Source organism: Musa acuminata, chromosome BXJ1-7 (assembly GCF_036884655.1).
Source record: "Musa acuminata AAA Group cultivar baxijiao chromosome BXJ1-7, Cavendish_Baxijiao_AAA, whole genome shotgun sequence".
NCBI lineage: Eukaryota > Viridiplantae > Streptophyta > Magnoliopsida > Zingiberales > Musaceae > Musa > Musa acuminata.
Genome location: NC_088333.1, coordinates 5,507,124 through 5,521,703, shown reverse-complemented (window position 1 = coordinate 5,521,703; position 14,580 = coordinate 5,507,124). Strand labels below are relative to the sequence as shown.

General features: G+C 36.4%; 2 protein-coding genes across 2 annotated transcripts; one reads left to right on the top strand and one right to left on the bottom strand.

Moving 5' to 3' along the window:
• Positions 1-310: 310 nt before the first annotated feature.
• On the bottom strand, positions 311-6,462 carry LOC135680109 (alkylated DNA repair protein ALKBH8 homolog). Its single transcript, XM_065194096.1, has 7 exons — positions 6,241-6,462; positions 5,259-5,384; positions 4,056-4,157; positions 3,872-3,958; positions 3,333-3,458; positions 945-1,137; positions 311-852 (listed from the first exon to the last, which is right to left on the bottom strand). The coding sequence occupies exons 1-6, from the start codon at positions 6,460-6,462 to the stop codon at positions 1,030-1,032; spliced, it is 771 nt and encodes a 256-aa protein (XP_065050168.1). The 3' UTR covers positions 311-852; positions 945-1,029.
• A 1,631-nt stretch (positions 6,463-8,093) lies between these two features.
• LOC135679877 (pectin acetylesterase 7-like) lies at positions 8,094-11,890 on the top strand. Its single transcript, XM_065193860.1, has 12 exons — positions 8,094-8,223; positions 8,352-8,434; positions 9,319-9,445; positions 9,621-9,700; positions 9,799-9,885; positions 9,958-10,082; positions 10,382-10,442; positions 10,530-10,583; positions 10,668-10,745; positions 10,829-10,934; positions 11,536-11,678; positions 11,768-11,890. Exons 1-12 carry the CDS (start codon positions 8,094-8,096, stop codon positions 11,888-11,890), a joined length of 1,197 nt encoding a protein of 398 aa, XP_065049932.1.
• Positions 11,891-14,580: the final 2,690 nt, after the last annotated feature.

The window sequence follows — 14,580 nt, the reverse complement described above, 5'->3', positions numbered from 1 at the left end:
TTGCACCTCTTTGGATTAATTGCTTTCTCACGGTAGACACGTCATTACAACGATCACAACCTTTAGACAATTGGACCCTCAATTCAGAAGCGTCATCAAGATGAGCACACCTTCAAGCTGATCATATCGTCAAGATGGTCACACGATTGCACCCTCGAGATGATCATACATTGAAGTCTATTATATTATTAAAACAATTACTTAGTCACGCCTTCGAGATGGTCATGCCCACAAAATATTGAGAATGTCATCGAGTCCGACTGCATCATGAAATCTGTCGTGTCCTCGAGATAGATCGTGCCCATAAGATGGTCTTGTAATCAAGTCCTCAAGATCATTCATGCCCATAAGATGGTCTTGTAATCAAATCCTCAAGATGATCATGCCCATAAGATGGTCTAGTAATCAAGTCCACAAAGATGGTCATGAATGATCATGCCCATGAGAATCTCGTTTTCAAGTTGGCCAAATCTTGAGACTGCAAACTAAGATATTCGAACATCTCATGCAGAATTTACTGGTGCTCCCTTTTCCCTATTTAGTATGGGCATTGGATCCAAAGCTATAAGAACAAGGCTTGATAAAATGATCACAGTGGCATATAAAATCTATCCGATCCTATAAAAAGCTCCAAGAAGTCCACAGAGCAACCAAAATTCCACCTACTGCAACACTTAATACAACAAAATCAAGAAAATCCAGTAAAATGTGTCTCCTTGAACTAAAATGTTTCAAAGATAAGAGAAGAAAGAAACCAAAACACATGACACAACAATCATATTGTGCCAAAATAACTCTGCAAGAGTTTCTCATGGATACACAAAAGCAGCTAAATGCTTCATGGTTAGAAACCTGCACAACATTCAAAAGGTTAACTTTTTCCTCATTATTCTTTGCATCTTAATTTAATTTAACAAATGACTAAGTGAAAAACTGAAATTTACCTTTATATCTGGTCAGTGTCTGTTGGACAAAATGCTTCTCGTTTCAATGGTAGAGATGATTGGACTATGAGATCTCTATCATGATTCAAATAGAGTTCCGGCCAGCTGTTGAAAGGCTGAAGATGAGTTCATCAAATGCCGAATGAGTGTCTATGTGTGGGGATAAGCCTACCCCACATGGATATTCATTAACCTGTAATCAAAATCAAAGGTAGTTTAGACTTCCCGAAACATATAATAAGAACCTATATGATAAGAAATTTAAAGAGAAAAACATTTGAACTAATCATTTGATAAGAAAATTATTAGTGGGATACCATATACCAATATCTAGTACCATAGAAGCAGTTTTATGAATGGGTCATTCAAAATTATGATCTTGATTTATAACCAAGTTACATTGAAAGCATGGAATCATCTCCCATTGACTCAAGGCAACCATTTGTTGGTGATAAGCATATATTAAGGTATAACATCAAATTTTCAATTATGTGTTTCCAGTACATACACAATATGTCATGTTTAGGACATTTAAATACTTCCATAAATGTTTTCTTCATATACCGTTTGTAATCTATGTTTAAAACATATTTTGAATTACTATTCAGTCATTATTTAGCCAAAATTTTGTTTTTATACTTGCTATTAACCCAAATTAGTTGAAAACTAATTCAAATACTTATTTATATTAGGTTTGGCCAATCCATGTCAATTTGTACAAGGGCATAGCAACACACGTATTTTAAATTAATATTCAGTCATTATTTAGCCAAAAATTTGTTTCTTACTTGTTATTAACCCTAATAAGTCAAAAACTAATTCAAATACTTTTTTCTATTGGGTTTGGCATCCATGTCAATTTGTAAAGGGGTATAGCAATATATGTACAACCTTAGAGGCATCAATTATACCCACAAATATAGGTACCCGTAGGGACCCATCCCCTACTGGGGCAGGGATGGGAAGAATAAATGGGGATGGGGTTAGGGATGAAGGGTATTTTCTATTACCTATGCGGTTATGGCGTGGGATGGGTAAAGCACTCCCACACATCCACGTACCCATCCCCACCCGATCAATATGTGAGCCGAAATGCTGGGTGGACTAGGCACCGACCTAATTCAAATCAAGCTAGGTTGAGCATTCATTGAGTCAATTGTGAGATAATTGTGAGCCATTTAGTTCAATTAAACCAAATAAAACAATATCAAAATGGGAAATGAGGTGTGGATAGGGAATGGGGGATGAAACGGGGATGGTGATCGGGGAAGCATTCCTCGCCCCCACCACCCCCACCCCTCCCCCATCCTACCCTGTTGACATCCCTACACAACCATGCATACAATACCAAACCAATCCACCAATAGATTGGTATTGATACTGGACCAAATCTAGAACTTTGCCAAACACTACTCTCTAGTTTTTGCCAACATTCTTAAACATAGAGCAAAAAACTAGTATTGGTACTGCCATATTAAAGAAGATGCATGTTTCTTCTGTATCCTTCATATCTATCTCCTTGGATGGTAATGAGTTTTAGTAGTTAAAATGTGCATAATTGTAGAATAATTAGAATCTCCCTGGATATTTTCTTGAATAGGTAAATTAAGCACTGGACTTTTTGACACTGATATTGACTAAATCACAATTTGTTTATATAGACTTTAGTTTGACAAAAATCTCTTGGTTGATAGACTTTTACAATATTAGTTATTTCATATTTCATCTAAATACATAGCTAATAATAGCCCACAGTAAAAACCCCAAAGTAACAAAAATTATCATCCATGGAATAAATGTTGGGCCACTATAGTAATATGATATAATCAGTCTCTATTGACAGCAACACTAAATCTATTTATTGACGCATTTTCGTAGTGGTATATGGATGGCTATAGTGCAAATACCCTAAACTAAGGAACTGATCGGACATCAACCTTTCAGGTTGGTACAGATTTCCCCCTTAAGGAAGAAAGGAGAATTATTGCCTTGGAAACCAACAAGTCCAGTTCGCTGGTAGCCTGGTAGGCTCATGCAACAACAGAGTTCACTTAGCAATAAAAAAAGTTAAGCAACTACAAAGCTCACGTAGTACTGAAAAGAGGGAAATAACAAGTTCTGCCATAAGGAATAATAATCAAACTAAAGGTATAAAACGGACAGCTTATGTAACACAACTCCATCGATCACATTGTGACTAAATTGTCAAAATGACTCCAAAAATCTTAAAACAAATTAAAGAGACTGAGATGGCACAACAAGAAATTTAAGTGTTATAATATATTCTCTTTATAGATAAAGTTGCAGCCAACTATTTCTAGCTTACTCGTGTAGAAAGAGTTTAATGAACACATTGAGAACAGTGAGAAACAAATGTCTGGTACATACCGTCAACTGATCCATTTCTTTGTTTTGATCACGACCAAGACCAGGAAATGATAAGATTTTCTGAAGTATGTTAGAAACAAAGGATGGAAGCTCGCCCAAAAAATGCTTAGAATCAACATTTCTTGTCTGCACAAAAAGATGTAAGGGCACAAGAGTCATCAATGATAGGCAGTATCAGGCAAAACTTCAGTCAAACAACCAGTCAGACCAAAAAAGAAAGCGAGAGAAAATTTGGAGCCTATAAATGATTCTGAGAGAAGCCAGTCTGATAAACAAGCAAACTCTTGGATACAACAAATTGTTATATTCCGATTTCCTGATTCCAGGTGGTCCACTACTCAGTTCTCCATCGGATTGGTATGTACCGCACAGCATGTACCAGTCCCGGCAAAATAATGAACCATGATAACAATAGGTATGTAAAATTGTAGCAATCTCAACCAGCAAATTTCATTGTAAATCCAAATTTCATAATCGCGCGGAAGTTTGCAGAGTGTCATATATTCGGTCGTAGTAGGTAGGTACAAAAAGCAGCTTACCTCATACAAAAATTCATAACCGTAATGCTGAACTCTTCTTTTCGACAGACTTCTCCACTGCCTATTGTCAACTTCTGCAAGGAGTCTCTGAAAATAAAACAGAGAGATGGACTTTCTAAACATATTCCAGGAACATATTCTATAAATACAGAAAGAACATGTATAAATTTACTTGAGTTCTAACCTTTTCTTCCTCCACAGTGATAAAATCATGCACAAGATAAATTCCTGGAATCCCCAAGTCTGATGCCAACAAAGATACTGGAAAAAATATATCTTTAAATACCTAGAAAGAGATATAACTTTTAGTCATGGACATGCATAATCTAAATGGATTACAATGATGAATTCTACAGAATACATGAGATACATGTCATTCACACAAGCCCTAGGCATGAGACAAAATCTCGAATCCTTGAATGCTTAGGCCAACAGAAAATCTGTTACTGCAGCGACATAGAATCTTTTAGACATTTACAAATCCTATGAAAAGAAAGTAGTATATGTTTCAAATAAGTTCAAGGGTTCCTTATTTACACACTAAAACATACATATTCAGTGGGCAGCAACTTGAATTCAAATAATAGCCTTCAGAAACATAAACCTACAGAAACATAAACCTAAGAAATATCTTAATAAGTTGTTAGAAAAACACTATTGTCATCATTTAATCTCTATGATACTGCCCACAACATATATTTCTCAGTAAAATTTCATGCATAAATTTTACGACAGATAATGATACCCATGTTTCCATTAACCATTTATACTATCAGATATAGATCAGGCCACAATATAAATACAGCTGATAACACACATCTTTTTTCAGTGTTTTAAGGGAAGAAAAAGCAACAGAATCTTCGAAATTGCATCTATGCATAAGCACTTTAATTCCTGAACACCATTATCAAATTTTGCAGATTCAATATTCTGCTAAAATTTGATGCTTAACTGCCTAATTTTGTAGTCCTTCATTCTAGATTTGAAAATGAAACCAAGAAAACTGAAACTCGAAACTAACAAAGGCTCCAGGTGGCATCATAACAAAATCAACTATAAAGGGTGTACCCAGTGCCCGAGGCTCCCGCCAATGCGGGGTCTGGGGAGGGTCAATGTACAAAGCCTTTTCCGTGACTCGAACCTTGATTTCCTAGGTCGCAAAGGAACAACCTTACTACTGTACCAAGGCCTGTCCTCATAACCAGATCACTGGTGCACTCACAAAATAAGGCTTTGATGAGATAATTCACTGCATGCTGAACCTAATAGAAGACATTGAATTTGATCAAAAAAGAAAAAACACTACTACAGGAGCGGACAGGCGGAACAGACGACAGCGGCGAGCGGCGAGCGGCGACAGTGGGATAGGAAAAGAGGGAGAAAATACCTGCGGACGGCGCCCGGTTGGATGGTGGCGTCGATCGGAGGAAGTTGTAATGTCGTTCTGGTGATCTTGTAACTTTATGGCCCTCCGGCCCACGCACAACCGTCGGATGCTGGGAATTCGGGGTGGCTACAGATCCAACGACTGCGAGGAACCCGAACCAGGGTTGTGCTCCCCGTTCAAATCAGGGGAAACAGCCGCGGGTTTCTTTCATTTGGCAGAAAAATAAATAAATAAAAATGAAAAAGTCCTTTTTCACCTTTAAAAGCAATTATATATTGCTAATCCAAAGGCCTACAAGATCAAAAAGCTCCGTTGGAAGGTGCTCCTTACAACGTACACTACCTGCACTAGGGTTTTTTCTTATTGTTTCAGGCCTACGTAATAATATCTCTGATCCATATTCATTTCCCTTGTCCGTTGCCTACAAAACTTTGATGATTCTTTAGGGTTAGGGAGAAGGGAAGGGTCCATATCTCTGCTCTACTCATTGCCCTCCTAACAATTGTGTTAACATGAGATCACCTAAATTTGATATTGTTGATATAAAGTTTGAGGGCTAATTGTATATTACCTAGTTAATTATTTTGGTATCCTAGTCTCTACATTTTAAAAAATTATATTGACATTCTTACCATTAAACATCTGGATCCATTTACAATAATATTATTGGTTTTGTTTTTACTGACGAAAATATAAAAATAAAAAAATAAAAAAATAATTTTAACATTTCAATTTTAGATGAGAGACAATGTCGATAGTAACAAATGGTGTTGCCATTAGGGGCCAAGGATGGTTATTGTTATAAGAAAAATGATGATACCACTAGAGGCCATGGATAGTTATTCTGGATAAAAAAAACGATAACAAAAGGTGAGAGTGATCCTCACCTCTCAGCATAGCTGTTCTCATTCACAACAATCATTTGTAGCTCTCAGTAACGATGACATCATTCTTCGTTACCAACTGAAACATTAAAATTAACCAGCTGAACAGCAATCCTGATGGCTGACGGTGCAAGCATATGAGCAATGACAGGCAGTGTCCGAGAAGAGAGAGTACCCAGAATGAACCAGTTGATACTAAGTAGAGCAACAGCATCGGAAGCCGGCCTGTTCCTCATGGTTGAGAAAAACTCCAGCACGCTGCCAAGAGATATGCCTACAACACTAAATAGCTCTTTTTGAAAGATTACGGTGAGACTCATCCTTAACAATGGATAGACATATAAGAGTATCATACAACTTAAACAAATACAATTAAGTCCATAAAAAGATAATGTGTAGGAAAGGCTAGACGATTAACATGATGGAAGATAACAGGATAAAAATGATGATGAGAGCCATTTCATATATCATAGAAAATAAAGGTACCAAATGGAAATGGTAAAAATTAGAGGCATATTTCTAAGAAAAGTTTAAAATGAGAAACTTTTTCAGGAAATCATCCATTTAGGTTTTTTTATTTAGGTTTCAATCCATTATTAATCATGATAGTGTGTGCAATGAATTATTATATTTGTATCAAAATCGGAAAGAACCAGAATGATAGTATCACTTTACAAATATTAAAATTTCTGATTCCATATCACCATTTGTTCTTCACGTAATAACTTTCATCCAACTCATGAGTTTTAATTAGAATTATAACAACAAAGGAACGATGATTAAAATAATAACAAAAAAAGGTAAGTCTTATGGTGAGGTTATTTCTTTACCATAATGATAGTCTCTAAATTTAGAAACACATTAACTCCCGAGGAGTCTTACAGATTAATTACATATTATCTTCTATAATTAATTATATTTAGTATCCCAATCATTATAATTTTAAAAGTTACATTATGATTCCTATACTTATAAGATTGAAACATTTAATTCTATTTTTTTTTAACATCATCAATTTTACTGATGAAAATATTGTATGATTTATCACTAAGAACGTATTGATTCTATTTCACTTCGGTTTATCACTGAGAGTATGTGGTATTTCTATCAGCAAAATCGATGGCGTAAGGAGAAACGGATTTAAATATTTCACTTTTATTAATATAGGGATCTTAATATAATTTTTGAACGTATAAGGATTAGAATGCTAAAGATAACTAATTACGTATCTAATTAATCTATATAAGACTCTCGGGAGTTATATCTATATCTAAATATAGAGACTGTAATTATGGTAAAAGAATAACCTCACCGTAAAACCTCTTTTTCTTTTTATTATTTTAATCCTTATTCTTTCATTGTAACGATAGTTAATTATAGAGCATAATCTATAATTAGTCCCGAGAGTCTCGTGCATTACCGATACATCAACCTTCAAAATGATAATATAATTGCTCACGAAATATTCTTCTTGCGTCATCTTTCGATCATATTCATTCTTTCCTCCATGTTTGGTATTTAACGAAGGAACGTTTGAATGTTTTTCTTTCTTTGATCGGTACCTTCCAAATTCTGCTGTCCGTCTTTTAACACCTACGATTCCAGGAATCATTATGCCAAAAACTCCGTGCACAGCAAAATCTTTTAAAGAGTCCCTTCCTCCACAGCCAACAATGAGCACGGCCGAGAGCTCGAGTTCCTCTCCATCGTACAAGTGTTCTCAGCTCATCGCGAAGCGGTTTGTGCGCAGTGCTTCGCCATTAAATTTCAGGTCTTTTTAGTTCTTCTAAGTTCCTCGTTCTCAGCTTGCATGTTTCTCTGAGGCCTTGTCTTGGATTATCCCGTGGATTCTCGTAGATTTCTATTTCTAATGAAGTACAGAATGGCCTTTCGACTCCTCCTGTAGGCTTTTCTGTCTTCTGTGTTAACAGATTCGAATCGTTGTTGCAGAATGGTTGGTGTTAAATCAGGAACATGGGTGTGCCCTCTCATCTGCTTACTCTATCTACTGGCCTTTCTACAAGTTGAAGGTGACAATGTGCCCATGACTCTGTTGAAAAGTGCAGTAGCTGAAGGAGCAGGTCTGTGTACCCATGGATTCTCTTTTGGATCTTATCTTCTTCATTGCTATGATAGTTATCCGAACAAGTTCATTCTTGGACATCTACCCACGGCAGCTTCCAAATGAGCTCATCTTCTTATTTTCCAGTTTGCTTGGATGGAAGTCCTGCAGCATATAATCTCGCCCCTGGTTCTGGCTCTGGTGCAAATAACTGGTTGCTTTTCGTCGAGGTCAGTTTATTTTCTTGATGTAGTTCGCAAACATTATGATCGGTACGTTTTCGATTAATTGTTGGTTATATGTTGTATGCATATATGATTTGTGTCAACATAGGATGCCCGTCAAACCTGATTTCAACATCTAGAACTGAAGCGTGAGCTTTGGCAGTAGAAATGGTGATTGGAATTCCTCTTAGATCATGATTTATCTTTAGAACTTGTAGAACTTCAATTCCTTGTAGGTTTCCCAGTCTTAGTCTTCTATATTACATGCAACAACAGATAGATAGATTGTTTTACTACACGGTAGATGCAAAAATTTTCTTTGATAGACAAAAAATGTAAAGTGAAAGTAGATTTTGCACATTCACTGCTGAAAATGAAGTAACAAGATTTGTATTCTTTTTTAATTATATTTCTATTTGCTACAAAAGAGAAATGTACACCAAGATTCATAATTTCTTATATCCCTAATGTATTGTTATATATCATACCGGTTTGTATCAGTGTACTTACGGTATTATCGGAATATACTAAATTTTGAAAATATATGTAAAAAAAATCAGTACAAGACAATACAGGCATTATATTGAGCAAAGTTAATTTACCCTAATCAGTGATGACAAACTGTTGACTTGGTGAGCTAATTGGTTTATCAATTTTATTTAACTTAAATCATTAATTAAAATACTTAAATAAAAAAATTAATAATAATTTACTCATGAGATTTTTATAAATTAATCTTAATTTTTTCCATCTTTGATGTGTGATTAATGAGAGTATTACAATATCATATTATATCGAACGATATTATAAATCTCAAATTGAGGAACATCCAAGTTTCGAAAGAATCTCTTCTTGGTCACGGAATAAATCCCTCCCTCCTCATTTTGCAGGGAGGTGGTTGGTGCAGCACTGTTAATGATTGCGTAGAACGTAAAGGCAATTTTAGAGGTTCCTCCAATCATATGCCGCCTGTCTCCTTCTCTGGCATGTTAGGAGGCGTTCAGGAAAGCAATCCTGGTATGATTAGTCTTCCTTCTCTACCAATGTACTATTAACACAATTTCTTAATGCATGTCAGATTTAACTTTCATTGTATCATTCGAATGATGCCATCGAATACAAGAACAACAACAACAATAATACGGAGCTTTTGCGGTCTTATTCTTTGCTTTGATTCTTGCAATGCTTGCAGACTTCTATAACTGGAACCGGGTCAAGATTCGGTACTGTGATGGTGCCTCATTTACAGGGGACATAGAAAAAGTAGATCCTGTGAGCTCCTAATCCGATGCTTCTTCTGATATATGTTTCATTTCCTTGCTAAGCAACGCTGTATCGATAACATGTCTTTCACATCTTCGTTTGACTAGGCTACAGGTCTCTACTTCAGAGGAGCCAGAGTTTGGCGAGCTATTATGAAAGATCTATTGGCGAGGGGGATGAACAAAGCACAAAACGTATGTGGATGTCAAGTGGTCAAGTCTTATCACTCTCAAAGTTTCTGTTCTAACATTGGCGAATGCTCGCAGGCAATTCTCGGTGGTTGCTCAGCAGGTGGATTGACAACCATACTACATTGTGACAGCTTCCGTAGTCTTCTCCCAGCGAATGCAACAGTGAAATGCTTCTCCGATGCTGGTTATTTCATTGATGCGTAAGTTCTACATCTTTATTCCGCGTCACGAATCTCATCGTCGGGCTACTGTTGCAAATATTCACATATATACATACGAGATAAAGAGAGCTAAACCAAAAATATTATAAGATAAAAAAGCTGGATTGAGAGGATAGTCGTTTATCGCTAAGTTTACATATACTAGGTTTTGTCTGTACTCAAATGGCTTAAACATTTGGATTGAATCGATGTCTAACCTAATATATGTTAATTTGATTGTGATCTCTGAATCTCTTTCTGGCTCTGACGTTAACCAGCACTATGGTTTTTATGAACAGGAAGGATATTTCTGGAGCAGACTCGATCCAATCCTTTTATAGTGATGTTATTAATCTTCATGTACGCTCTGACCTTCCATGCTCTTGATTGATGACTCCCTCCAACTTTTTTGTGATGATAATTCTGTGGTGCTTTTTGGTTTTGAAGGCATCAGCAAATAATTTGCCATCTTCATGCACGTCGAGCTTACCAGCAAACAAGGTGGGAAGTATACTTTCATTCTGGAACGAATACAGAAGACCTCAAGTCATCTGACTTACTCTTTGGTTACGTGAATACATGCAGTGCTTTTTCCCGCAGAACGTGGTGGCCACAATGAAGACACCCCTTTTTATACTCAATGCAGCATACGATCAATGGCAGGTTATAACTTTAATGAGCTATATTATTTTATTAACCACTCTCGTGAAGGTTTCTACTGTGTGACGTGTGTTATCTATTCGCAGATCAGAAATATTTTAGTGCCAAACTCTGCTGATACTAATAAGACTTGGGGAGACTGCAAGCTCGATATCAAGAAATGTTCCTCGGATCAACTTCAGACACTGCAAGGTTGGTGTTACCATATATGTTTTCGTTGTCCAACATGTGTGTGTTCGGGTTCGAAATCAATCGATATCCATTTTCGAGTTTATCTTAAGCTGAGGTACCGGGAACTTAGGCATAGACCCTACAAAGAGCTACATCGGAGGTATATCCGAAAATGTTCTTTTGATACTTGAGCTAGTAAGAGTTAGGAAGATTCGGTTAATTACCTAAGTTCAAGAGAACACGTCTAGAGAGCCTTTATATGACGTGATAATCGACCATCAATGAGTCATGAGATCATAATGGTTACGCACATCGTTTGACCATCAATGAGTCATGAGATCGTACACAATTATAAAGTAATAATTTTATCGGTTCAACCTTTAAGTCGATGTTGTGTGACCGAACTCATGGGATCGTCTTATGCCATGTCAGCGACACGTGGTACGAGGTCTCACTTGTCGGGTGTGATGTGTCAATGGCTGTCTACGTTAGGCGATTCAAATACTGATCTTTGAAGAACTTGTAGATCAGCTGGCGACTATTAATAGTTGTAATTCTGGATTTACGTCAACTGCTAATTTATTCTTCGTGTGCAAAGAGTGAGCTAATACGTCGATATCAGGTTTCAGGACAACGTTCCTGAACGCACTGCCGGGGGCAGGCAGCTCGTCTACGGGAATGTTCATCCTCTCCTGCCACACTCATTGCCAATCTGGTGATGCGGATACGTGGTTTGCAGCTGATTCTCCAAGGATCGATAACACTGTAAGCTCTAGCAGCTCTGTGAAAACTTCATCGCTCATATCAGAAGATGGGAATTCCATAGTGATGATCATATTTGTTCTTTCTTGCAGCCAATTGGGAAGGCTGTGGGAGACTGGTACTTCGGTCGGAGTTCTGCTGTAAGGAAGATCGACTGCCCATATCCATGCAATTCTTCGTGTCGTAAAGTTGACAGCAATTCCATGGAAGATTAGCATTCTTGTCATATTTCTTAATCACATAAATGTTTTTCGATGTATGGGAAATATCTTTGGTTACAAGTATGTGTCAGATATATAATACTCTTTTCCGTTGAGACACTCGTTTTGTTTATTATTCATTTAATATTTTAAAATTTATATTATCTATTACATATAGTATGATGTTCATGGATCTGTGTAATGAGAATCGGATCATGATGAGATCACGATAATGAGATCGATTCGTCTTTAAACAAACACACTAAATAATCTCGATCAAAGATTACTCGAAAAAGGACATCAAGATAACTGTATATATTGGTGCGATATACATTCGTCCATATAATGGAGGTGGCTGGTCTTATATTGCTCGTGTGAGAATAATGGGGATATAATGTAGGTGCTCATTAGAGAATGAGTTCACTGATTGATACGCTTATCTAATGTTGGATGATTGATGATACCTCATTATCAGATAGCGATTCTGTCATCTCAATGATGCATCTGATTCTTATATTTGAGATATTAAGGATATACTATATGAGTACTCTTCTCTTTGATACTATACTTATAGGTCTGAAAGTTCAAGATTTAGTACAACCAGTCATCGAGGGTAACAATCAACCTTACAAGGGCTATTGAGTATCGATAGAGGATAATCTGCTCTTGGTATCATGAGAGGAATATCCTATGTATTATTACTTAAGCAAATCTCTAGCTATGGTCATTCGGATTGAGGGAGAAAAAGTTCTCCGGGAGAATCCGATTAAAGCAAGACTCAAGTAGATTTCATATAGGTCTAACAACACCATATCCGGTATATGGCCTCTAAGATATTAGATGGATGATAGACTATAAATATATGGTAACTGATGACAAATATATCTAGTGAATTGGATTCTCCTGTATCATTTAGAGACTATAACGTAGTGGCCTAGAGGGTCACACACATATGATAGGCATTGCGACAAGTAGATGTTCGAATATGAAATATCGGCTAGAGGCCATTGTTTTATTGGATATCTAATAAGTCATTGAATTATTAAATCTTATGGATAAGATCCAATAAGAGACAACGAGAGATTATTGAGTAGAGATCCACTAAGCCAAGAGGCTTTAGAAGTTGGATGAAGATCTAGTATCCAATAGGGCATGATCTATTAGAGTTAAGTTGATATAGGGCCTCTATAAATAAGATAGAACCAAATGGTCATAGGTTAGACCCTTTTTTTTATTGCCACCTCCTATACTCCTCTCTCTCTCTCTCTCTCTCTCTTTCCTTCTCTGCCGATAGCTCCTATTTGGGGCATGTGGACAGTAAGAAGCGTCGACCCCTTCTTGATTGTGTGGTGCGCATAGAAGGAGGATTGTGCAGCAATTTGAGGAATATCTTTGTATCTTATGTTATGTGGATCATCATTAGAGATGAGGACAATTGATCGCATTCATCATCACTCATATATCTGTAGGATTTCAAGGACATACGATCTTTCTGGGTAACACATCTTTTAAATACGCATAGTATTTTAGTTTTACGATCTTTGTGCACCAATCTTTGTTTGACAATGAAACATTTTATGTAAGAAATCTGTGATTTTTTTTTCTATTCTTCCACTACACATGTGATGTTATCATAGATTTCCTAACAGCTACTACAAAGGTAAGGCTTCTATGAAGTCATTGATTCTTTACTCTCATGGAGGAGAGTGTATAATCATAAAAGGGGCCGAGGATATGGGGAATGAAGAGGCAAACACTTTGCACCAAGACAAAATAGGGAAAAAGCTAAGAAAATTCATAATATTGGTGTCGAATGGCTTCTCATCAAGGTAGTTTGAAAGTGAGGATATTTGGTTGATGTAGAAGTGCAAAGAATAAAATAGGTAGTATGAGATGCTATACCCGTTCTGCTTATAAGGGTAGGGGAAGAACGATGGAGATGATAGTACAATCCCGAAGGTAACCAAAACCAATAGTAACTTGCTCCAAGGTAGAATTGTATTTTTTTCAAACAAACCTTCTTGCATTTTGAAAGTTCGATGGTAATGAGGAGGTCAATCACAACATTTAACTCAACATAAAGATTGTAAATACTTCAAATGCTTCAAAGTCTGAGCAAAGAGTAAGTGAAGACTAGTAATCATTTTGATGCATGAAATATAACCCTTGAAAAGGCGAGCGAAGTCAATCACCCTTAGCCTTCTCAACTATTGAGAGAATGAGCAAAATCAAATATCATAGTTTGCTTAATTAGCAAGCTTTGCACTTGTTCAAAGACCATCTGAAGAGACCTAACGATAAAAAATAATTATCAAATCGTCACTAATAGTGATTGGTTGTGTTAAGAGTATACTTACTTGGAGGTAACGACTAAGTAATAGAGAAATCAATGAGCAAATTTTATGAAGAAAATACCTCAAAAACTTCAAAGTCTATGAGGCAATACTAATTAAAACTCAAATAGGCATTCATATAGTTTAAGTGACATTAGATGTTAGAAGACTAATAGGTTCTTTCTTTCATCCAAAGGATCCGCGAGGACTAGCGAAGATCAACACAACTTGATTGGCCTCATACTAGAGTCACAGTTAATAATAATTTGAAATAACATTAGTGAATCAAAGTTTAACTATTCAATAACAGCAATGGATAATAATTGAAAGCTGAGAGGTGCATTATAACCGAAGCAAAATATTAAAGATTTA